Consider the following 26,021-nt stretch of genomic DNA (forward strand, 5'->3'; position numbering starts at 1 on the left):
TCAGGGGGTAGCCGTGTTAGTCTGTATCTACAAAAACAACAAGGAGTCTGGTGGCACCTTAAAGACTAACAGATTTATTTGGGCATAAGCTTTCGTGAGTAAAAACCTCACTTCTTCGGAAGAAGTGAGGTTTTTACTCACGAAAGCTTATGCCCAAATAAATCTGTTAGTCTTTAAGGTGCCACCAGACTCCTTGTTGTTTTTGTAGATACAGACTAACACGGCTACTCCCTGATACTATGTCCCTACACATACACAGGCACACTGACCAACATTTTAAAAAATTGGTGTCTAAAGTTAGGATTCTAAACCAGACCCCTGACTTTCAAAAGTGCTGAGTACCCACCAGTTCCATTGAAATTAACGGGGCAGTGGGATGCTCATCACTTTTGTGCATCTAGTCATTTATTTACCCACCTATGTTTGTACCTAATTTTAGACATCCAATTTTTAAAAATATCGGTCACTTTCCTCCCAAGCAGACTTTGATCTGTGGCAAATTAAATGCCTCCAACAACGTTATATAGTTCAGTTTAATCATGCTGGAGTTGCTGTTTCTGACATACACAAAACAACTGTGTTCCCATCCCATGCTGTCAGAGCCATCACATATTAGGCATTGGGACAAACATTGCACTGGCTACTCACGCATTAAGAAGAGGAAAATCAATTTCAGCATTCAGAGGAATGCATTACTAGTAGAGAGTGATATTACACACTAAAACCTGTCCCAGGAGCTGACTCCATACTGGGGATGGAAGATGTAACCAGAAAAAAAAGAAAAGACAAATGTGAAACAAAATCCTCTACAATGTTAATAACGGGGAATACTGTACAAAAATAGTTGAAGATGCCTGATGTTGAAAGGCTAACTCAGCAAAGGAAGTGTTCAGGAAGAACTCATCTTCACATAAGGATTATCCCTATTTAAGTGAAAATGAGAGAGTGTGTATGTGTAATACACACACACACACACACACACACACAATGTAAATAGGCAACTTTACCGTCACCCATCTGACTTCTTGAAGCATTTCAAAAGCCATGCAGCCCTGATTCATCTTTCATTACAGTTTTAGGGTGGATCCTTCTCTCTGCATTCCTCACTTTCTAGGCTTTGTGGGCTCCTGCTCCTTCTACCCACATACCAAAAATGTGGCTTATTGTGCGGGAGTGGAGGGGGGGAAATCATATTTATAGTTAACAGTCTCCTGTAACTTCAGTGGTTGGAGAACATGGATTTAAGGTGGCAAAGGCAGACAAGTGGTCTGTGAGAAAGAAGAAAGTAAAGTCTTCAGAGCCAGGGGTCAGAATTTTCCACTGTGTCTCCTAAGTGCAGAATGCAGCATCCTTGATTTAGAAGTCTCTGTGTTCCTGTTAAAATAATGCTGAAAGCAGAATTCTTCATATTATTCATCAAGAGTGGATGAACCAGGGGAGAAAAAAATATGATCGGACCGAAATACTTTGAGTGAGTGAGAGAGAGAACACTTCGGTTAAAATTCACATTTTCATGTCTTTGCACTTCTTGGTTTCATCTGAGACCAGAAGCTGAAGCCCAGAGATCATGAGAAAGGCTGTTCTTCTGGCATTTCCAGCCTATGAGAAATTGTCATTACATATATTTTAGTAGCATGTGCAACATTCTAGGCACTGTTCAAACATACAAGAAACAGTTCCTTCTATGAAGAGCTCATGAGTTATGTCTATTATTTATTATGATTTTAGAATGACATTTGTTTTTATAGACTGGTTACTACACTATTTTTTTTTTTTTTTATTTTATTTTTTTACAGAAGCTTAGACTTCTGAACAGAACATGACTACAACCAGAGATTGAAACAATTACAGCTTCTCTCCTGCAGTGGAAGGAAACAAACAATTACAATAGAGACCTGTTACTGTAATCACTGGAAAGGGAGCTATAAGAAGAAATGTTGCTTAATGTTCATGATGCACAGGAGCCAAATCAGTTTTCCCAGTCTAAGCTTTCATGGACTTTGTGATTTGCACTAGACCTAACTTTACCTTCAAAAGGTCTGATCAACATATTTTTCCTAATTTTTAAATCTCTTCAGCCTCCCTTGATTTAGTAATGATAATGCATTTTTGGAAACTTGAAATTGAGACCTGTTTCTACAGTTGCTATCCTGAAGCCCGTGGAAGTGGTCATTGGGAAAGACCAGCAGGGTAAGGCTGTATTTATTCCACATATGTATTCCATGAGCTGACTGGTTTGTTACTGGAGAGTTTCCAACAATTTGGCTATAATTAAAACTAATATCAAATAATGTGTTAAATAATTATAATAATAAAATCATTTGTTTTGGGAATACACAGAAAGTATTAGGTGAGCTCTGAGATCAGATGTGAGAAAATAAACATACAGAAGGTCAAATTTAGGATCTACCAATTTTGACAGAACTTAGATATTATCCAAATGTGCTCTCTAGAAATACTTCTGTTAGATTTCATCCCTGAAAACTGAAATCATGCTATGGAAGAATGGGAATTTAAAGACTTACAGGTTAAAATGATCGCTTTGATCAACTGTTTAAGAGATTATCAGGAAAAATTATTTTAGAAAGAAAGAAAAAGGAATACATATCAAATGCACAACCAGATGATGTTTAGGTACAGTGGTTTCAGAAAAGCGAGTAAATAAAACCTAAGCACTAGACATAATATGGAGACAGATATTATCCTGTATAGTTATCGAACAATAGTAAACATGAACACTGTCTCTTCTATTATTCTCCATTAAACCTGAATAAATTAGTCACAGGTTCCACATGTGACAGTAGCAACCAGACATTTTAAAAGGTATTAAAGTAGTACAGCCTGAAAATGACTGTAGGCAGAACCACATTACAGGCATAAGCACAGTGAGTCAGTTGTCCAAAACATTAGCTATGTATGATATGAATCCCTAATAACTGGATCTACCCAGAAGAAAATCAAATCATATTTATTCACATTGTGCAAACCAGTCTCAAATAGTTTGCTGTGAAGATTTCAAGCAAATGTCCCATTTTCTTGGGGTTTTTTTGTTTTTTGTTTTTTTTACATGATCATGCATGTAGATCTAAAAATGCTACAGTACTATAGGAAAGAATTATGACCACATCAGTTTACTATAAGAGAAGTTTTATTGTATTCAATTAGCATGAAAACCCCCAAGCTCCTGAAACACTTTATTTTAGCTCATTTTATTTTTAAATCAACTTAAAAGAATTATTTTTATTTACTAAAGTAATTCTTTCTTCATAGGACATTCATGAATTAACTTAGGAAACAAGTCTAAAAGGCACTTGAGATGGACCTAACAAAGCTAACTGATCGGGTAGCACAATCCCTACTTTACAGATGGGGTGCTGAGGCACAGAGAAATCAGTCTTTGATCCAGACAAGCACTTAAGCATGTGCTTGAAGTTCAACATGTTGAGTTGTTCCATTAAATGCAACAGGATTACTCACATACTGAACTTTAAGCACATGTTTAAGCATTTTCCTGAATCAGCTCCGGGGACTTGCCCAAGGTCAGACAGGACATCTGTGGCAGAGCAGAGAACTGAACTTTAAATTCACTGAGTTTCAGTCTTGTGCATATAACCACAAGAACATCCTTCCTCTGTAAAGTTGCTGACAGCAATGGAGTTGAACTGGTGTTTAGTAACAGTGGGAATTTCTTTAGACGAGGCTTCAGAGATGAGATACCAGGTTAAATGAGCCAACAGTCTGATCTGGTATTCTCACTGATATCTATTACATTCAAGACATTAGTGTGTACTATGGGGACACATTTGCAAATTACTATTCTGAAGCATTGCAAAGCTGCTCAGTGTCTGACTTGAGGGTGGCAGTAGAATACTTCAAAGGAATGCTAGCCTGCTTTGCAATCAAAGAGAGAGATTTTGAGTTTATCAACAAAGTGAATCTTCAAAAAAGCTGTTTTTATTAAGCTCCCATCAGAACAAAAAGGATTTTCAACCTTTAAAGGATTTCATTCAGTACAAACCTTGAGTTTACATTTTCCTCAACTGATTCATAGTTTTAAACTAAATAGGCCAAATAACAGTTGAATATAAGGCTTACTTTTGGAACTATGATGAGATAAAGTACTACTGATGACTCCACCACCAATGTTAGTTTTGCACCATAATTCAGTATTATTTTAAAAAGTACTGTCTCAGTCATTGTTCAATAGATTACAGTAATACAGGTATGGCTCAAGGTCCCTCTTTTGAAAATACCTTTTAAGAATTTGCAACTGAGCCGTATAAAAAAAATTATCACTGTGGGTTGAAACTTTGAATTTGAAGAATTCTGCCAAGAAGTGAAACATTTTTAAAACAAAAAAGTGTAAAACAAAACATCTATTGGTCCATTTTGAGGACCAGCATAATTCTTAACATACATTCTAGTTGCCAGAATTTTGAGAGCCATTTGTTCAACATGTGTGCATTCTCCTAGGTGTTTTTTGGACAAACAACGACGACATTTGATTTAGAAAAAAAAATCACTAAACTTAAGTTTGGGAATATTCCATTCTATTGTTTACAATATTTGTTAACCATTCTTCTAAGGAGGTCCTGCTCCAGGAGTGACTACTCTTCCACTGTCTATATACTAAGGAGTGCCTGGTTTGGCACCAGAGACCATAATCATTTCCTTACACTCAAGTTCAGGCCAAAGGACAGTCTGGAGAGAGTTCTCATGACCAGAGATAACAGGATTTTCCCAGTTGAAGCCCATTTGTTCTTCCTGCTGTCCCACTGCTTTTATGCCCAGTGGAGCCCTGCTTAAACAGGTCTAAATGAGTTAAATTCCTTCCATTAAATGAGGAAATATGGAGTAATGAAGCCTCTTCCACTACAACTGGAGATGTCTTCCTATCTGGCCCGCTTTAACGCAGCTCCCTATATTACATACAGATGGGACAGGAGGGGCTATTCGTAGAAAACAAATGGAAGAAAAACAGGGAAGGAACAAGGATGAAATAAACCATGTGGGACGGGGGAAAGAAAAAAAAACGGAATAACCATCCTGACAAAGAGAACATTTTGTGGTAGACACACACAGACAGACAGGACTACATCCAGAAAAGCCAATTGAATAAATTAAGTAAACTGAACATAAAAGACACAAAGAAAAAGTGAGAGAGAGAGATGGAAGGATGTTCTTTATTTGGGCTATGAAATACCTCCAGATTGCAGATTTAGGTTTCAAAATTCCTATAAAGTGAACAGTGTTTCCCATGGCACTTAATGCACCAGTGCAGCGACCCCTAAATTATTTATGCCATGTATGAGAGATTTGTGGATTTAGCATCATAAAATTTAGTTGCTCCTGAATATCCTTACTATATTTTTGCTTTAGAGTTAAATCATGGGTTTGAGTATTTGTAAAAAAGTTATTTATCTGTCTCCTGTTTGTTTCCATTTAGTCCACTGGATACAGGAAAAACATTTTCACCAAACAGTTATTAATCCCTCCAGTTGGTAATCTTTTAGTGGAAAATAGACACACTAATGTATGTATAATACTTCCAGAAATTTCAGATCTAAAAAAAAAAAAATATGTATGTGTTTGATGTATAAGTGTTCCATATGCTATAGGTCTGCTTTAGTCCTGTGGTCAATAACTGTGTTTACAAATGTGATAATACTGTACAATATGCATTTTTGATAACTCTTTGTACTTCTTGTTTTCAATTATTTTTCGAATTTATTTGTGCCTCTCCAGGCAACACTGCAAATCAGATACATATAGAGAGATAAATTCTTCCCAGTTTGCACCCCACTGGCATAATTGCATGGGGTGATAAGTCAAGACAGAATTTGTCCTACAGTGTTTAATTGGAAACATACTTTACGGTCAGTTTTAAAGTGACCATAACCTGGCCTCTTTTCTCTTCTCACCCTCCCCGCCCCCCACCCAAATCAGTTTTTCACCCAACAATTAACTGCAGGTCCAAATGTTTGTATTCAGATTCCTAATTACCAGATTCGTCATTTTAATCAAGTAGCTAAGATACTATTAACTGCTAGCATTTGTGCTTAAAATTAATTGCACTTGCAGTTTTGCTCTCTAAGTGGAGGCTTATTTAAAAAAAAAAATCAGGCTCAATACCTATTAACTATCATAGTGAGGTATGAAAGACCCTAACAGTTACAGTTCTTGGCTAAGATGCTAAGCATTGTACTACATAGAGCAAAACCACAGAATTTATTAACCCAGAACTCTGGAGCAACCATCAGCTCTACATAAGTAATTAGTCTTATCCTATGGCTGCTTCTCCTGCCATCTCTCAGTGCAGCCTCATTAAGCCTAATATTTCCCTCATGCTCATCTTTATCACATTGTCCTGATAATAGTTTCATCATTCTTGGAGCTACTCAGAAAAGCATTACACATCTAAGACCCAGAGTACAATCATTACAACAGAGATTCAAGTGCTGCTCATATATAATTCAAATGTATTGGGTTTGAATTAGCTGATTATTCATAAAATCTGGTCTCTTTAGCACAAAGGGATGAGCCATGCTCAGAAATGTAATCTGCACTACTGTTAAACATCGGAGAAATCTTTAAAACATGTCATTTTAGAGTACAACGTGAATTCACACTTTTTCAAACGTACATCCTGCTGCTTAAAGGGACATAGTGAGGATACAAATCCTGAGGTAAATTAATTCACATTAAATGAACAAGATAGGTGATGGTACCTGATGGTAAAAGAAATTTTAAAGATTTAATTAACCTCCACCATTTATGGTCACTTGGTGAAATCACTTCTCTTTGCACAAAGCAAGAGTAAGGCGGCTTCACATAGGAAACTCACTGCAGGGGATAAAATCCAGGGGATAAAACCCTCCCTCTACTGTGGGCAGGGTTTCTCTGAAACTAGAGCTTCTACTCAGCTGTTCCTGGCCACTAGGATCCAAGCAGTTGAAGATCCAGTGCTCCCTCATAGAAGCCTGACCCTAGCTTTCCTTCAAGATTCGCCTAGTCAGCGCCAGCATGAAGACTACTCTCCAAGGCTCTAGGAGGTACAGAGGTCCCCCTGTACAACTGCTCTGCTTCTGCTCCACCTGCTCTCTCATGTACACACTGCATGCATACAACCCCATTGAGGGGGGAAGAGGGGCTTAAGTGGTGTGGAGGGGATTTCATAGACCTTCTGCAACTATGTGAATTTCACTTATGTTTATTATGGGCCTGATCCCGCATGAAGCTGAGCAACTCTGGGAACAGCTGTGTTCTTCCAGCTCCCACAGACTTCAATAGAATTTGAACAATTCCAGAAGCTGTTCAGCTGCTTACATGATGAAGCCTTATTTACATTTCACTTAGCTTGGATAGTCACATTAGACTAGCCAGTTTCACTCTCATTATACTAGCAGAGTGTTACAATGTTGGGGTTAAAAGTTATATTAGGGATTGTCTTTTAATTCAGAGAAATATTTTCTGCTGCTATTAGTTCATATACTTTTTTAAAAAACAAACAACAACATATTTTAGTTCTCAACTATCTGACAACGTTCTTTTAAAATGAATCTCTCAGGTAAGTGCAAACTACCAGAAGCTCCTAGGAAAACGGTGAATACAGCTTTGCAAAAATTACCAAATTCATTAATGTTGTATGTACTATACTGAAGGTTTTAAGTTAGACTACAACGCCTAATTAGCACAAATTCTGTGGCTATTTATTACTATATGCAATTACTACAATTGAAATGATCTATGTCTGCTAAAATATATCAACATATTTCTGCTTGGGAATTTTCTTTTTAAAAAGTCTTTCCTGAAAACAAAAAAGCAAGGCTTCGGGGATCAAAAAATTTAGTGTTAATTTAGTGGCAGTGCTAAGATAATAAACCTGGTCAGCACATATTGATCATGATATAACTAAACTACACACAGCAAATGTTTTCTCACTGAGTCAACTATCCAGCAAAAACAATTCCAATGATTATGGAACATTTCTTCATCACACATTGTCCTATAGGACATATCAGGCATTTTTAAATAACACATTCCTGTAATTATTATTTTTATTGCAGTAATGCTCAGAGGTCCCAACAGCACCCAAACAAGCACCTAGGAAAACACTGGGTGAAATGCTGGCCCCACTAAAGTCAATGTCAAATAGGGTTACCATACGTCCGGATTTTCCCGGACATGTCCAGCTTTTTGGGCCTCAAATCCCCGTCCGGGGGGAAATCCAAAAAGCCGAACATGTCCGGGAAAATAGGGAGGGGCCGGCGCCGCTGGGTGCTGGGCCGGGGGCCGGGCCGGGGCCAGCGGTGCTGGGCCGGGGGTGCTCGGCCGGGGGCTGGCCCGGGGGTGCGGGGCCGGGGGCTGGCCCGGGGCCAGCACCCCAGGAGCCGAGCCAGGCTGGAGACGCTGGGGCCGGGGGCTGGCCGCCGGAGGGAGCCACTTGGTTGGGGGGCCAGACTGGGCAGCGTCTCCTCCCCCTACCCCACCAGCTTACCTGCTGCCTGCTTCAGGCTTCCCGCGAATCAAATGTTTGGGGAAGGGGTGGAGTTGGGGCGGGGGCATGGGCGGAGCTGGGGGCGGGGCCGGGGCCCCATAGTGTCTCCTCTTTTTGGACACTCAAAATATGGTAACCCTAATGTCAAAGTTCCTGTCAATTTCAATGGAGCTAGAATTTCACCCATTGAGCCAAGAGATTAGAAAATGGTCTGAAAATCAGCACAGAAAAAGGTATAATGCAGTCGGTTATATGCAGTTTAGTATTATGCAAATCTAAATTATATACATTTGTCAAAATATCATCTATTTTAATTGACTGAAGTAATATTTTATCTTCTGTACATTATATAGAAATCCCATATAAGGAAAATGGACTATTACCAGAGTCAAAATCTGGCAGTCAAAATCTGGCTATTACTACAGCCCAGAGTTTGTGATTATACAGTAAAAATGATTTATGTATTACCATGCATAATGCTCAGCTACGGGCTGAGTCAGCACTTCCATTAGAAAGTTTCCAGGTTTTAAAGTTTTAAGAAGATTTAACTCACCGGCAAAACTTGGTGTTCAAATTTCTGCCTTGGAGTAAATTATTTTTATCTGAAGTCCAGAAATATCAGCTTTCCCATTTTTTAAATTCCAACAGCAATTTTTAAATTCAGTTCAGAAGCCAATTTTTAAAAAAACAAATACATATAAAACTGTGATTTTAGAAGTAATACACAATGTTGTTGGAGCTGTGTTAGTCCCAGGGTATAAAAGAGACAAGGAGTTTTGTACAATATATTACCACCTTAGGCCCAACTCCACAGTGGTACTTAGTTGCCTAAAACTCAGTTTAGACACACCACTGAGATCCACAGAACTCCTGCCCAGCTGCTACCTAACACTTTAGTAGCCTCAACTCACTCGGCTCCTAAGTTTTTAGGGTAAAAGCTTCCTAAGCACCTAGCTTTCTGCACACAGCCATCCCAACACAGAGTGAGGTAGCAATCTCCTGCCTAAGCTGTCCAGAGTCAAACTGTCCAGTGTGATCCATGAACTGGGAGAAGATAGGCAGAGGAGTGCCATGCCACCTTTGTGGCCTGATCTAGTGGCTTCTCAGCATGCCTACCGGATTGAGTCCCATTCAAAATCTGGCTAGAGGAGGTGGTTCTGGTGCTGCCCACCTCATAACTGTTAGCCCAGTGATTAGGAGCAAGCACCTGGGATGTAGGAGACAAAAGTTTAATTCCTCCCTCGGTCTCCTGTGTCTCAGGAGGGGGCTCTAACCACTGAGCTATGGAATAATCTGATGCAGGGTGGGGGGCTTCTTCAATCTCTCCTGAAGTTGTTCCACTTTGGATAAATACTTAGGGGAGAGGGAGAGTGTCTATAGCCTGGTGGTTAAGGCATCCATCTGGGAGATGGAAGACCCAGGATCCAGTCCTCCTGTTCCAATGACTAAGTATTTATCCACAGTGGAACAGCTTGAACAGGAGAGACTGAGGGAACCCCCACATCAGACCACACCCCTACCTCGGTGGTTAGAGCATTCTTCTGAGAGGTGGGACAACCCTGTTCAAATTCTTTCTCCCCTTCTGGTGGGAGAGGGGGAGAAGGAACTTGGGTCTTCCACACCTCAGATGATTTCTCTAAACACTGGGTTATAAGGTGGGTGCCTCCTCCTCTGACCATTTTGTGTGGCGTGAGGCAGATCCCTTTCTCATTCTCACCAGAAACATCTTGGGCACCAAAGCTGCTCAACTCCAGGAAAGGTGTTCCCAGTTATGGTTCGCAAGCAGAAATAGGGGCCTCCCTGCAGCCCTGATTTAGGTGCTTATCTCTGTGAGTGAGGTGGGGTTTAGGACATAGCGAGGTGTGTATCTTAGGCAGCCACTCACCTAGCATACTGACTTTTGAGGATCACGTTCTTAGGTGCCCATCTCTCTCCCGGACATTGTATATAGAGCCTTGGTGCCCAACTCACGCTTTGTGGCTCACTTTGTTGTTCCAGTGATTTTCTAGGCACCTAATAGTTAGGCATTGTGATGCTCAGTGTTGCAATGCCTAGTCCCATTGTGGGTCTGAGCATTAGCAACTAGCTTTCTTTTATTAACAGGGTTATTGACCATACAAATTATTTTCTTACCTATGAAGTTAACGAGAGAATGTCAGATATATATGAAAAGGGAAAACAGCTGAGTCCAGACAATATAGGTTATAATGGCCTGATGTAAAGCCTACTGAAGTCAGTGGAAAGATTGTTGGTTTTTAATGGGCTTTGGATCTGGTCTCTAGTTAAAAGTAAATACACATACTGATATACAAAAAAACCCAACAACAAATCATTGATATAACTTTCAATCAGTTCATCCCACTTGTTCCATCTATTCTCAAGTGATTCGGCTGCTAAACCTTATACTGGCAGTAATTCCATTTTTGTTCACTCTTTTGTTATTGTCTGTGGTGGGTATTTATTTTTGCAAAACAGCCTTAGATATTACATTTTCAGGATAGGTACTATGTGTGTCTATGAGCTAGCGTCCAGAACTATTTCATAAAGATGTTTATTGATACACTTAAATGTATACTGACCTGACAGAGGACCTGAAATAACTTCAGATTCATTCTAAGGGTGAATCCCTGACCCCATTGAAATCAATGGCAAAACTCCCAATGACTTCAAAGGGGCCATGACCCTAAATTTGTACAGCTTTTAAAACTCAGTTTTGGACAGAAATTTCTGCAATTTAAGTCTGATTCCTGCAAATGCAGATGGGTCTGAAAAATGAATTGGTGTAATATGGCTCTAAGCAGACAATTTCCTAAAAGCTCTGTAGAATTTAAGTGCCCATTATATTAATATTTTGTTCTTTTGTTCTTTTAGTACAGGCAACATTAATATGTGGCTTTGCAAAACTATTAGGATGACAAATCTTGACCATCCCTCACTCCAATATGTATGTGCTAAAATAGGACCAAGCAATGCAAATTTTCCCATCTGGTGCATGCATTTGTATATTATTTGTTTTAAACAGTTGTCAGCTATCACAACATCACAAGCATTCAAAGAATCTTAAAAAATACAGAAGCATCTTGCCACTCAACCCAGTGTTTGATATTCAGCAGCATGCAGCTAACCTTTGTGTTTCCCCTTTTTCTCCTTTCTCGTGCTGCCAGTTTGACAGCTTGCAGCTGCTGCCTTGGTTTTTTTAGTCGATTTTGGAGCTTGAACATCTGCTACCACCTTTACATCTTCCTGCTCGGCCTCCTGAACTGCTTGAGAGATTCGGGGCACCCACCAAAAAGAAAAAGAGAGAGAGAGAGGAAAACAAGAGAGAGAATGAAATGAGAACTCTGTGAAGCACAGAAAAGAATGCAAGTGCAGCAGAGTTTAAGGTTTGGCTGACATCTTTGTGCAGAGAGGAAATTAAACTAAACAAGCAATTGCACAGCTACAATGGAATTTAAATTGGCAGATTTGTTAAGGTTAGGGGATTTTTTAACCTTGTTTCATCTCCTCCCATTCTTCCCCCTCCTACAATGTATTGGTTGCTATGCATTAGGCCCAAAATACCACCATAGATGCCAGGGGTGGCTCCAGGCACCAGGCAACCAAGCACATGCTTGGGGCGGCACCTGGTAAGGGGCGGCCAATCTTGGGGTAGCGGGGGACAGCGCAGCACGGCGCTCGGCGGGGGGCACTCTGGCGGCGCGGCACGGGGCGCGGCGGTTCCGGGGGCGGGGGGGCCGGGAGGGGTCGGCGGGGGCGCGGGGGGGGGGGGGGGGGGGGGGCTCGGCGGGGCGGCTCTTTTTTTTGCTGCTTGGGGCAGCAAAAAAGTTAGAGCCAGCCCTGATAGATGCTACTATGTTGCTGAGCCGCTGTAAGCGGCACATTTCCCTGTAGTAAAGGTCTGTCAGTGCTGATCACCGATCAAGCCCCATGAGCCAGCTCAATAATATAAGATAATGATAGCTGGGTTCTCCCCGCCCCGCCACAGTTCTCAGTGCCTTAAGTATACGGCTAACTCCTGCAAAAGCATCATCTGAAGTTTAACTTCAAAAAACTTACTTCTTATATTAAAATTCACAGCACAATCAACTTTGGCAAGAAAGGCCCTTTAATGTATAGACACTTAATATATCCATTTAAAGTTAAAAAAAAAATTGCTCTTACTTTATAAGGGCTGCATATTAATTCATTCTATAGAAATCTCAATGGAACACAGCATTCATTGTGAAAGCCAGCATAATCATATGATTGCAGTGACTTTCAAAGTAATAAAGATTTACTATTTATTATACAGTGCTGCCAGAGGACTGTATTTACACACACACACACACACACACACACACACACACACACACACCAACCAGTTTATTCTTCTAGCTAGAATGAGCCTTTAAGTGAAATAAAGTGATTTTTTTGTTAAAGTGGCTTTGTGATACTTTTCAGGTTTTGCACACTTATTTAAAACAATTATCTTCATGAACTACATACAGAGAAATGGTCAAGCCCTTCAGCCCCCAAATATACCAACACTGAGCAGTACAATAAGAACTTTAGGGGCTAGATCTTCAACTTTTGTGAACTATCATCAACCAGGACCAGCTCTAGGTTTTTTGCCGCCCCAAGCAAAAAAAATTTGGCTGCCCCCCCTCCCCACACACACACACACACTTTTTTTTGGTTTTTACACGTTTGCACATTGCAATGTTTTGTTTGTTTTTGACTGTTTAAAATAAAAAAAAATGAAAATAGAGAATTTGTAGTTAGTGAAATAAAACAATTTCCTACTAGTGTGCTCATTTACTCACTGGGCCGGCCATGGAGTGAGCTGGGCTTTGTCTACCTAAGCAGAGCTAGGGCTCTGCACCGGAGGCCTTGGCATAAGCAAGACGTCAGCGCCAACCCCAGGGCTCATGTGGTCCGTGCGGGTCGGACCAAGTCACGCTGCTGGCAGGCTACCCAGTCTGGCTGTCACTGCCGAACAGCCAGAGAGGCCTGGAGCTGTGTGGGAGACACCGTACAGCTCTGCCTCCTATCTCTCCTTCCCCGCGAGCACGCCCGGCGGGTTGGCGCTGCCCTCCAGAGCTGGGCGTCACAGCCCCGTACCAGGAGCAAGTAGCGGGCATTGGAGGGGGTGAGAAGGGGGCTGCCTGGTCCCTCCAGCCAGGGCACAATCACCTCCGCTCCCTGTGCGCCAATCCCAGTCTGAAATGGCTGTAGCAGCCCTGCCCACGGTCCCACGTTTTGCTATGCAGTGCAGGGAGGGGAGGAGGCTCTGAGAGTAGGGCTGCGACCCGGCTCCCACACTAGCAGCGGACCCCAGGGAGCCTGGCTTGGGGCAGCCTCAGCAACACCCCAGAATCCCGGGCGGTCACCCCGCGGCGTGGCCAGGGACAGAGCCAGCCGGGCGGGGGTCACCACCTGTAGCTCTCACATGGAGAGAGCTGAGGTGGCTGTGGGGTTCAGCTGCCGGGGTCCAGGGCAGAGCAGCCAACGGCTGGTGATCGCAGGGCAGCATGCCCGGGCCTCCCGCTTCTCGGGACCCCTGCGAGCTGGCCGCAGGCTTGGCCTGCGCAGCGGCACGAGTTCGGCTCAGCCCAGGCTGCCACTCCCCTCCCCTCCCCTCCCCAGGCAGGTGGCGGCACAGGGGGGAGGAGGCAGAGGAGGTGGAGGCGGAGACAAGCCGAGGAGGACCCCGCAGCCGGCGCTGGAGGAGCAGCCCACCCGGCCACCGGTTCCGCTGCCACCCCCTGCGCTCCGTGACTAGGGCAGGGCCGCGCTACCGGCTCCTGCCTGAGGGGGGCTGGCTGCTGCCCGTGGGAGAGCGGCAGGGACATGCTCCCCACTGAGCCGTCTCCCCCTGCCCCACTGCACAGCCCCGGCGGCACCCGGTCAGAGAACAGGATGCTCAGGATCCAGCCCAGGACACTGCCTCAGGTCGGAGCTGGGGCCCCAGCATTATGCCGCCCCTGGTAATTTGCCACCTCAAGTACCTGCTTGTTTTGCTGGTGCCTACAGCTGCCCCCGTCATCAACGGAGGTACGACCTAAGAACATAAAATGGCCATAGGTTAGGCCAATGGTCCATTTAGCACTGTCTTCCAACAGTGGCCAATACCAGGTGCTTCAGAGGGAATGAACAGAACAGTAGGGTTGGCAGGCGTCCAGTTTTCAACTGGAACACCAGGTCGCAAAGGGACCCTGGTGGCTCCAGTCAACACCGCTGACCGGGCTGCTAAAAGTCTGGTCAGTGGTGCAGCGGGGCTAAGGCAGGCTCCCTGCCCTGCCTCTGTGCAGCTACCGGAAGCAGCCGATATGTCCCTGCGGCCTCTAGGCACAGGGGCGGCCAGGAAGGTTCCATGCACTGCCCCCACCCCAGCGCCGGCTCCGCAGCTCCCTTTGGCCAGGAAAAGTGGCCAATAGGAGCTGCGAGACTGGTGCCTGGAGCCCACACTCCTCATCCCCTCCTGCACCCTAACCCCCTGCCTCAGCCCTCAGATCCCTCCTGCACCCCAAACCCCTCATCCTTGGCCCCACCCCAGATCCCACACCCCCAGCCAGAGTATACACCCCCTCGCACACCTCAACCTGCTGCCCCTGCGCTGAACCCTCTCCCACACTCTGAATCCCTCAGCCCCAGCCCAGAGACCCCTCCTGAACCACAAGCCACTCATTTCTGGCCCCACTTTGGGGGGGCCAGAATCTGCACCCCCAGCCGGAGCCCGCACCCCAACCCCTGCCCCAGCCCAGTGAAAGCCTGTGAGGGTGGGGGAGAGCGAGCAATGGAGGGGGGAGAATGTAGTGAATAGGGGCAGGGCCTCAGAGAAGGGGCGGGGCAAGGGGGTTCAGTTTTGTGTGATCAGAAAGTTGGCAACCCCAAGAACAGGTATTCATCAAGTGACCCATCCCTTTTTGCCCATTCCCAATTTCTGTCAAACAGAGGCTAGGGACACTTCAGAGACACTTCACATCTGCAGAGAATCCGGCCCTAGAGCTGCACAGAATCCACCCCACAGGACATGGATCCCATACCACGCCACTTTTTTTTTTTTTTTAAGGCGCAGATTGCCATTATTATGCACGCACCTGCATACAAACAAAAAAATTCTTTCAGGAAAAAAAGCTACATATGGCAAGGAATCTAGAGGAAAGAACTGGCTTGCTCACAAGATCATTTAAATACCATTGGCAAACCCCAAAAGCTCAGTAAACAGTTAAGGCCCAATGATACTTGTGGCCCAGTAGTCTCTATCATACAAGATAGGAGCTTTTGCGACCAGGGGCTGCTAACAGGGAGTTTCGCAAGGGAGTTTGGAAGGGGAGCAGGAAGGGAGCGCGGGTCCCTTGCCGGTTCTATCCTAAACCCTTTATTCCCCTTAAACCCTATAGCCCAAACTACATTCAAAACTTCTTGCTTTAAACAACCCCTTCATTAACTAGGAGAAAATGCAGGCAGAAGCCCAGCTGCAGAGTGGGGGCTATCCAGTTTATTGCACTGAGAGTAGCATGTATGATTACTTGCCCTGTGGGTGGGTGGCGTATGTGTGCATTCGGTGCAAGGAGCTCCTGGCCCTCAGAGACCGTGTACGGACTCTGGAGGCCAGGGTGGCGGAACTGGAGGAGCTCAGGGAGGCAGAGAGGTATGTTGATGAGGCTTTCTGGGACACTGTAGAATTGTCCCACCTCCGGTCAGACAGCCCCTGTGCTGTTGAGGAGGATGAAAGGCCCAGGGAAGCAGAGCAGCCAATGGGAGCAGAGGGAAACCTTCCCATAGTTGGGACCCTCCTTCCAGATGGTGCTGGGGTTGCCTCTCGCACTGAGGTTACCTCTCCGGGGGAGGGAACTCCAGTTGCTAGGAAAAGGCAGGTATTAGTATTGGGAGATTCGATCATTAGAAACGTAGATAGTTGGGTTTGTGATGACCAGGAGAACCGTATGGTGACTTGCCTGCCTGGTGCAAAGGTTGCGGATCTCTCGAGGCATCTAGACAGACTTATGTGTAGTGCTGGGGAGGAGCCGGTGGTCATGGTACATGTAGGTACCAATGACATAGGGAAGGGTAGGAGAGACGTCCTGGAGGCCAAATTTAGGCTGCTAGGGAAGAGACTGAAATCCAGGACCTCTATGGTGGCATTCTCAGAAATGCTCCCAGTTCCACACGCAGAGCCAGGTAGGCAGGCAGAGCTTCAGAGTCTCACTAAAGATTTTTACTTCATTTGATTCTACATTTTCTTTCACATATAGTGCCACTCCCCCCTCTGCACGACCTGTTCTGTCCTTCCGATATATTTTGTACCCCGCAATGATTGTGTCCCATTGATTGTCCTCAGTCCACCAGGTTTCTGTGATACCTATTATATTAGGGGTCAGCAACCTTTCAGAAGTGGTGTGCTGAGTCATCATTTATTCACTCTAATGTAAGGTTTCACGTGCCAGTAATACATTTTAATGTTTTTAGAAGGTCTCTTTCTGTAAGTCTATAATATATAACTAAACTATTGTTGTATGTAAAGTAAATAAGGTTTTTAAAATGTTTAAGAAGCTTCATTTAAAATTAAATTAAAATGCAGAGCTGCAGACCGGTGGCCAGGACCCAGGCAGTGTGAGAGCCACTGAAAATCAGCTCGTGTGCCGCCTTCGGCACACGTGCCATAGGTTGCCTACCCCTGTATTATATCAATATCCTCCTTTATCACGAGGCACTCTAGTTCACCCATCTTATTATTTAGACTTCTAGCATTTGTGTACAAACACTTTAAACACTTGTCACTGTTTATTTGTCTGCCCTTTTCTGATGTGTCCGATTCTTTATGTGAATGTTTCTCATCTGATCTGGCCCTTACATTATCCTCTTCCATTCTCTGCTCCCAACTAGAACCTAGAGAATCTCTATCAATAGACTCTCCTCTAAGAGAAGTCTCTGTCTGATCCACATGCTCCTCTGCAGCAGTCGGCTTTCCCCCATCTCCTAGTTTAAAAACTGCTCTGCAACCTTTTTAATGTTAAGTGCCAGCAGTCTGGTTCCACTTTGGTTTAGGTGGAGTCCATCCTTCCTGTATAGGCTCCCCCTATCCCAAAAGTTTCCCCAATTCCTAATGAATCTAAACCCTTCCTCTCTACACCACTGTCTCATCCATGCATTGAGACTCTGAAGCTCTGCCTGCCTACCTGGCCCTGCGCGTGGAACTGGGAGCATTTCTGAGAATGCCACCATAGAGGTCCTGGATTTCAGTCTCTTCCCTAGCTGCCTAAATTTGGCCTCCAGGACGTCTCTCCTACCCTTCCCTATGTCATTGGTACCTACATGTACCACAACCACCGGCTCCTCCCCAGCACTACACAAATATCTAGATGCCTCGAGAGATCCGCAACCTTCGCACCAGGCAGGCATGTCACCATACGGTTCTCCCGGTCATCACAAACCCAGCTATCTATGTTTCTAATATGAGCAGTTCTACTGACTTCAGTGAGAATCCTCACATGAGTAAGGCAAGATGAGCACCCAACCTGTATAAAAATCATTTGCAAACTCACATCTCCTCTCCTGCAACACACAAGTCTATAAATTGTCTTAAATTTACAAAACACCATGGATTAACTGCTTTCTTTCTTTTACAAGAGAGACCTTTGTTAATGCACTTGTACATAACAGATGCATGAAATCTGCAGAAGTCAGATGATGATCAGATGGGCCAATGGGGCTGTTTTACCCCAACTCCTCATTCCACTTACAGTCTTTAGCAAATGACTAATACTAGTCACAAGCTCATTGGCTGCAATCCCTTTCCAAAGCATTACCGAACACTGTGGATAATGCATGAGACAGAACAGAGGCAGCGACCACTCCATCCCTCAGGGAGGATGGCAAGATTAATGTGAAAGGCAGCACATTAGGTTCTGTTTCTCCAGTCATGAAGGCCTCTGACTAACCAGGGCAGCAAAGAGCCCTGCTGTGAATAAACTTTAAAACAGTTGAATTTACATACCCAGTAATTCTGTTCTATATTTGCAGCTGTCTCTCTCCTTTTTTAAATTAGGAAGGGTTTTTTTTCTGGTTTTGTTTCTTTCATGATGCTGATGATCTAGTTTGTAGAATTCACTATTTTCCTAACAAGTGAGTAAATGACCTACATTCAATGACTAGCCAGGTCTCTACAGCCATTCTAATACTTTGTTTAATATGCCCATTCATTCAGATCAAACACCATTGAAGGAGTCTAAAATGTGGCTTAATCAAAATGGGATGGAATGTTCTGATATTACTAACTAAAAAATTAAAAACAAAAACTTTTTAGGACCAACTACTTGCCATCATGTCAGCTATCCTTTGACCTAACTAATCTGAAGTTAAATAATTATTAGTGTGGATTGCAGCTGCATTAATTAGTTTTGAAAAGCTGGCACATAAATTTCAGCAGTAGATGCCTGAATATTAACACAGAGGTGTAACCTCCTCAAGGAAGGATTTGAAAGATTTCCACCATTTTATGCTCAAGGCCATGGAGCACTCAGTTTAGTTGCCATCTTGAATACACATCATCAGACTGGACCTGATAAAGATGGGACAATCAAGTGCAAGTGGCGGAGATAATAAAATGAGATTTAAAGGCACACCAATACCCAGCAGCAACAACTGGATAATTGAAACAATACCATGTACGTTTACTATCTCAATTGAAACTAACCAACACACACAATGTAGTGAATATTAAATATCCACAGAGAACTCTTCTGGATCAGTGCATGGAGTTAAGAAAAAAGCTTGTAAAGATTATTTGAATAATGAATACATTTGAAGAATTTGCAATCTGCTCGAAAAAACAGCACAAACGGGAAAAGAGGCTAAACAGCTAGATAAATTATTCATTGCAAATTATTCACTCAGCTTTACTAGGCAACCATTCAGTCCATTTATCAAAGTTCTCACACTTCTCATTTCATGACAAGTGAAAGTAGAATGAGTATCGAGCAAAGAAAATTAAGCAACAGTTTAATAAATGCACTAGTTTTTGCCTACTCGTTGGATGTGCTCTCACGTATCTCCATAAAAATGGCTTGGCACCTTTCTTTGTAATTTCTTGGCTCTTGAGAATGTTGCCATTTATTTGGACAGTGATCCACTATAATTTTATCTGATCTATTTTAAAATTGTTCCAACATAGCTTAAAATATAACTTTTTAAGTAGTTTACAAGGCATGGGATGTTCCTAGAGATACATGAACTCTCTAGTGAAGTAAAGATAGGTAAAAATGTTAAATTTCATTGAAAAAAATCAGCAGTTTTCACCAGTTTTGTAGAAGTAAAACTGAATGACTGAAGTGATGCCCAAAAGTCCCAGTTAGGATTAGGGTCCCAGTGCCAAGGTGCTGTTCAAACACTTGGCAAGACACAGTCTCTTTCCCAAAAGATTACAGTCTAAGGCCCCTGCAACTGGTAGCGAGCAGGCAGATTGCTGTGCCTGCACAGAACACCACTGAATTCAATAGGGCTTCATGTGGGAAAAAAATACTATTGAAATTGCTGCAGGAGTCTCTCTTTAGTGATTCAGAATAGCACACTCCTCATAAACTGAGCATAACTCCTTGTAGAAATGCCCCAATGTGTCAAGTACAAGGACCAAAGCGATGTCTATTTTGCAGATGATGCCAGGTTTAACTCCATTGCAATCTCAGATATCCTATTTTTAAACACAAATATTACTTGAAGCCCAGAGATCTACATTGGATTTTTCAGTCAAACAAGTCCTCAACTGTACAATGTAGGAACCCAATTGTGTGATGCAATCCATGTGGGTGTATTTCTGCACTTGAGCAGATCACAGTGTAGGAGCCCAGGAAGTTACAGGAGTATGTTTGTCCCTGATATATTTAAAGAATTTCTTCCTACCATCCTTAAACCTATTGGCCATAGATCTTTTTATTGCTACCATTAGCTTCCCTTACTAATTGCCTGTATTTCCTAACTGTTGATTTGTACTCATTGCTATCAACTTCCCCATTTTTACATTTGTGAGGTATTGGGTTTTTTAACTAGAGGAATTAGAAATGCTCACTTATGAAAAGAAATCTGATATACCTGGTATTACTGAAACCTGGTGGGATGAGTCACATGACTGGAATGTTAAAACCACTGGATATACTTTATTTAGAAAAGAAAAAGTGGGCAGAAGGGGATCAGGGATGGCACTCTATGGCTACGTCTACACTTGGAGCTAGGAGTGGGATTCCCAGCTTGTGCAGACATACTCTCACTAGCGCCCATCGAGCTAGCAGGCCAGTGATAGTAGCATAGCTGGTGTAGCACAGACAGTGGCGAGTGGCAGCACAGGCTAGTCGTGCTGAGTACAAACCCATCTGAACCCAAGGGTACGAACTCAGCCCAGCTAGCCTGTGCCGCTACTCACAGCTACCCAGGTTCTCTGTCTAAACTCATCTTTTTCTAGTGCACTAGCTTGCTTGAGAGCTAGAGCAAATATGTCTAATTGAGTTGGTAATCATACCCCCAGCTCCAAGTGTAGACATACCCTGTATCTAAGATACCGTTACTTTAGTGTTGTTGACAATTTAGAAAAAACAAACCTGGAATGCTTATGGATCAATGTACTAACTAGTAAATCACAAGATGGGGCACTGGGAGGTTTTCTGTTACATATCAAGTCAGACAAGAGAACAGAATGAGCAACTCTTCAAACATTTATCTACAATCTGTTGGGTTTTTTAAAAAACTGCATTAGCACGTGGGATTTCAATCTTGGGGACATATGCTGGAGGTCTCATGCTGCCATTTATAAGACACCCGTGGAGTTTCTAAAAATTATTATAATCTTCTAACACAAAATTCTCCCACACCTCATTAAGAGGTAAGGCAGCACTCCAAGTATCAAGAGTATGATCTAATGCAGAGAACATATTCCCTGCTTTCTCCCCCCAAAAAAAAACAAACACCTCGGACTGAAGTCAACAAAAAACAGGATCCAAACCACTAGTTTTGCAGAGCATGCACAAATGTTTTTAAAATGAATGATTAAATGATGTCACCTTAAAATCTGACAGTTTACCATTCAATAGAAAACTCTCTCTCTCATCATTTATCGTACCAGAACAGAATGAGACATCAAATTTAACAATCCAGAGTTATGACTTGTGATCAGAAATCTGTTTGGCACAAAATACAGACATTTAGCCCTGCTGCCAAATGTCAAAGAGAAAGTATGCAGTGTAGCTGAAGCCGTGTTGGTCCCAGGATATTAGTGAGAGAAGGGTGGTGAGGTAATATCTATTAGAGGAAAGTCACATCCTACCCCAGCTGTCTTTCTCCCCACCCCTTCCTTCCCGCCTCACCCCCTCCCCCATGACTGGAGTGGTATGTGCTAACTACTTATGCTAAGCAATCTGTTTCACCTTGTATTTAGCTGTGACACCCTCTGTATGTTTCCTAGACCTGAAGAGCTCTGTGTAAGCTCAAAAGCTTTTCTCTCTCACCAACAGAAATTGGTCAAAAAAAAAAAAAAATTACTTCACCCACATTGTTTCTCTAATATCCTGGGACTGACACAGATACAACGACACTGCATACAACGAAAGAGAAAGTAATTCTGCTATCTTGTACATGGTTAATTTAAACTTCTAAATCAAAAGTTGTTGTGAAGTTACTTGAAGGAGAATTTTATTGTGTTTTTAATTGAAAACATTTTAATTTCAAACATACAAAAGCCACATCTGTAAAAAAGTAACATTAATAAAAGCAGCCTTTGCCTTGTTCAGATTCTAGCCTCTCAAAATTGTGAAAAAAGGAATTTGTCCCAAGTGGAAATTCACAGGAAAAAAATGATACCTTCTTGCCTATGAAAATTGCCTTTCATTTTTGCAGAAAGTTTAAGGGAGCAGTGGAAAAGGTCAGTTCTTTATAACTCTGTGAAAGAATTATTCTACATCAGCATAAGTCTGATTACTAAGAGTACGTCTTCACTTACCGGAGGGTCCGGCGGCAGGCAATCGATGTTCTGGGATCGATTTATCGCGTCTGGTTAAGACGCGATAAATCGATCCCGGAAGTGCTCGCCGTCGATGCCGGTACTCCAGCTCGCTGAGAGGAGTATGTGGCATCGACGGGGGAGCCTTCCTGCCGCGTCTGGACCCGCGGTAAGTTCGGACTAAGGTACTTCGAATTCAGCTACGTTATTAACGTAGCTGAATTTGCGTACCTTAGTCCGAAGTGGGGGCTTAGTGGGGACCAGGCCTGAGTTAACACAAATCTGGGATCAAATAAAGATGTTTTAAATCACAACTGTTGCTCTACATTTCTGTGTACAGACCTCCAGTCCTGTACCTGTGGCAAATTCACATTGGTTTCAATAGATGCAGGACTGGGCTCAGCATGATAGTTACAAAAATAAATGAATGTATTTACCATGTTTCAGTAAAGCCTATATTTAAAAAATCAATTACTGCAATAAAGGCAAATATTGTATATATGTAAATATGAACTTTTTGTCTATTTCCCCACTTTACTTAAATCAGTGGCAATATTCCAGGAACACACATCAGATATTTGCAATACTTTAAACAGCCTGAAAAGAAGAGTGTACATCAAGGAATTTTGCTATCACACATTTGTAGGGGCTTATGCTTTTGTCCAATTCTGTAGAAAATTTGTAGCAATATGTGATGTGGAGATACCTGAAAATAAGCCAGCAGATGTGATGTAGATGTTCCAGAATTATGAGCACGATTTAGGAAGTAACCATTTTAAACTAACCACTAACAATATGCCGTACAAGGATATTAAGTGGAAACAAACATGGAGAGGGAAAAAAGTAGTAAATAAATGGCCTTTTCTGGGCAGAAATTATTCTTATGAATTATGTTATTTTAATGATATATATTTTCTTCTATAATGATGTAAACAACGAGAAAAACAATACTGCTGAAAATTATTAAGCAGTTATTTATAATGATGAACGATGGAATTTTTATCTGATTATTTGGGACATATCAAGATTATTCACAAGATGAAAGGCCTGATTCAAAGCTCATTGAAGTTAATAGAAAGAATCCCATTGACATGAATAGTATATGGATCAGGCCCAAAATGATCTGTTTGCCCAGAATTTAAACTACTTTTAAAACTTGATATTAGTACCAAAAGGGCATTGACCTGTCATTATACTCATCTTTTGTATCAATATTTTCTATCCCCCTCCATCTATTTATTTTCCCCTAGACACATCTTCAAAATCTCACCAAGCATCCCTGTTCGTTTTTATGTCTTCTGATTGACCTACACACACGAACCGATTCCATAATATCAAATACATCTACAATGTTTTTAAACAAAAGGTAATATTGTAATTTCTTCCAAACAGTAGTACAAAACAAAACTCCTCTTTCATACAAGGGACCCATTTGTAGATCATCAGTCTACAAGTACTGTTGTTAAATACACCTCTACCCCGATATAACGCTGTCCTCAGGAGCCAAAACATCTTACCGTGTTATAGGTGAAACCGCGTTATATCAAACTTGCTTTGATCCACCAGAGTGCGCAGCTCCGCCCCCCCGGAGCACTGCTTTACTGCGTTATATTCGAATTCATGTTATATCGGGTCGCGTTATATCGGGATAGAGATGTATAAGCTTTCATTTCAGTAATAGTTTTAAGATCTGTACTAGGGCCAGATGGATCTGAAATGATCCATCCACAATGGCTATCTAATGTGGAAATAATGCAGTTGCTAGACTGTTAGAAGTAGAAGCTCAACTCAATACTCAAGGGAAAAAGGTTCTATCAGTGCTGTTATTATTCCTTACTAATTGTTTAGCTCAATTCAGTCACTTTATGGACTGGCACATTGATGTTAGAAGCCCTCACTTTACCTGAAGTTTTCCTTTTCCTGACAATTATTGTTGCTTTCTGAAGTTATCCTATAGTATTAATTGCTACCACTGCTAATATGGTAATTGAATAAAAGATGAAAAACATGTAATTCTATATGGGATTACAGATGGGCTCAGGGACACACCACCTTTCAGTCCTATGCCAAAAGTCACTGGAAACTGAAAAATAATTACCAGCTACTGAGTGTTTGGTGACATATGCAAATTGAGTTTTATAGTCTCAGTCCATTTCCTGAATGGAGAGGTGTCATCACCCATGTCACTAAGGGTACTAATGGGGTTTCTCACTGGCAGTTTTAACGCACACCAAGAAACAAATGGGCATAACAAACTGGCCTCTCATCTCTATGTTAAGAGTTTAACCATATCATTTTGTTAATATCTAGGGAAGTCTACACGGCTGCTAGCAATTCTCTTTTCCATCCTATGGGTAAAGACTTTCAGAGCAGTCATTCCAGTACCTTTCACCAGCACTAGATTCACTCATATATAATAATATATTTAAAAACAAAACAAAAAACAAACAAAAAACCTAACCCTTGGGCTCGTCTATTTTATGCTGAGGGTTACATTAGCCCCAACTCCAGAATCTATAGGTGCAAAAGTAAAGTCAAGTCACCTTTGTCCCACTCTCTCAGTCCAGCCCTTAACTGGGACCGGAGTCTCAGATCTACTCTCACCTTCCTTAAACTCCATCCCGAATGTAACAAGACATTCCTGCAAAAAAATGTAGGAATGGAAGGTAACTTGATAGATCATCAAGTCCAGTTCCCTACACTGAGGCAGGACTAAATATTATCTAGACCAGCCCTGACAAATGTTTCTCTATCCTGTTCTTAAAAACCTCCAACAATGGAGATTCTACAACCTGCCTCGGTAATTTGCTCCAGTGCTTAACTACCCTGTTAGGAAGTTTTTCCTAAAGTCTAATCTAAATCTCCCTTGCTGCAATTAAAGCCCATTACTTCTTGTCCTGTCCTCAGTGGATAAGGAAAACAATTTATCACCCGCCCCTTTATAACAACCTTTCACGTACTTAACGTAAAAGTAATGTACTTTTACGTTATCATGTAGTCCCCCCCTCAGCCTTCCCTCCTCCAGAATAAACAAACCCACTTTTTTCAATCTTTCCTCGTAGGTCATGTTTTCTACACCTTTAATAATTTTGGCTGCTCTCCTCTGGGCTTTCTACAGTTTGCCTACATCTTTCCCAAACTAGACACAGTACTCCAATTGAGACCTTTTAAGTGCTGAGTAGACAGAAAGAATTACTTCATGTGTCTTTCTCACAACACTCCTGCTAATCCATCCCAGAATGATGTTCACTTTTTTTGCAACAGTGTTACATTCTCGACTCATTAAGTTTGTGATCCACTATAACCCCAGTTCCTTTTCTGCAATACTCCTTCCTAAGCAATCATTTCCCATTTTGTACTGGTGTAACTGATTATGCTTTCCTGAGTGTAATACTCTGCAACTTAGGCCATTTCTACACTTACAAGCTTACAGGGGCACAGCTATACAGATACAGCTGTGCCGCTGTAAGAGCGGTCGTTTTGCCGCATTATGCCGACAGGCGAGAGCTCTCTCATTGACATAATAAAACCAGCTCAATGAGCGGTGGTAGCTATGTC

General features: G+C 42.4%; 1 protein-coding gene across 2 annotated transcripts in view; it reads right to left on the bottom strand.

Annotated features, from left to right (window-relative positions):
* Positions 1-26,021, bottom strand: part of TUB (TUB bipartite transcription factor) — a 103,032-nt gene that overhangs the window by 22,667 nt on the left and 54,344 nt on the right. For both annotated transcript variants that reach the window (XM_034770103.1, XM_034770102.1), the window contains exon 4: positions 11,623-11,757. In XM_034770103.1, coding sequence (XP_034625994.1) covers positions 11,623-11,757 — 135 coding nt within the window. The remainder of the gene's footprint in view (positions 1-11,622; positions 11,758-26,021) is intronic.

The sequence above is a fragment of the Trachemys scripta genome, chromosome 4 (assembly GCF_013100865.1).
Source record: "Trachemys scripta elegans isolate TJP31775 chromosome 4, CAS_Tse_1.0, whole genome shotgun sequence".
Classification (NCBI taxonomy): domain Eukaryota; kingdom Metazoa; phylum Chordata; order Testudines; family Emydidae; genus Trachemys; species Trachemys scripta.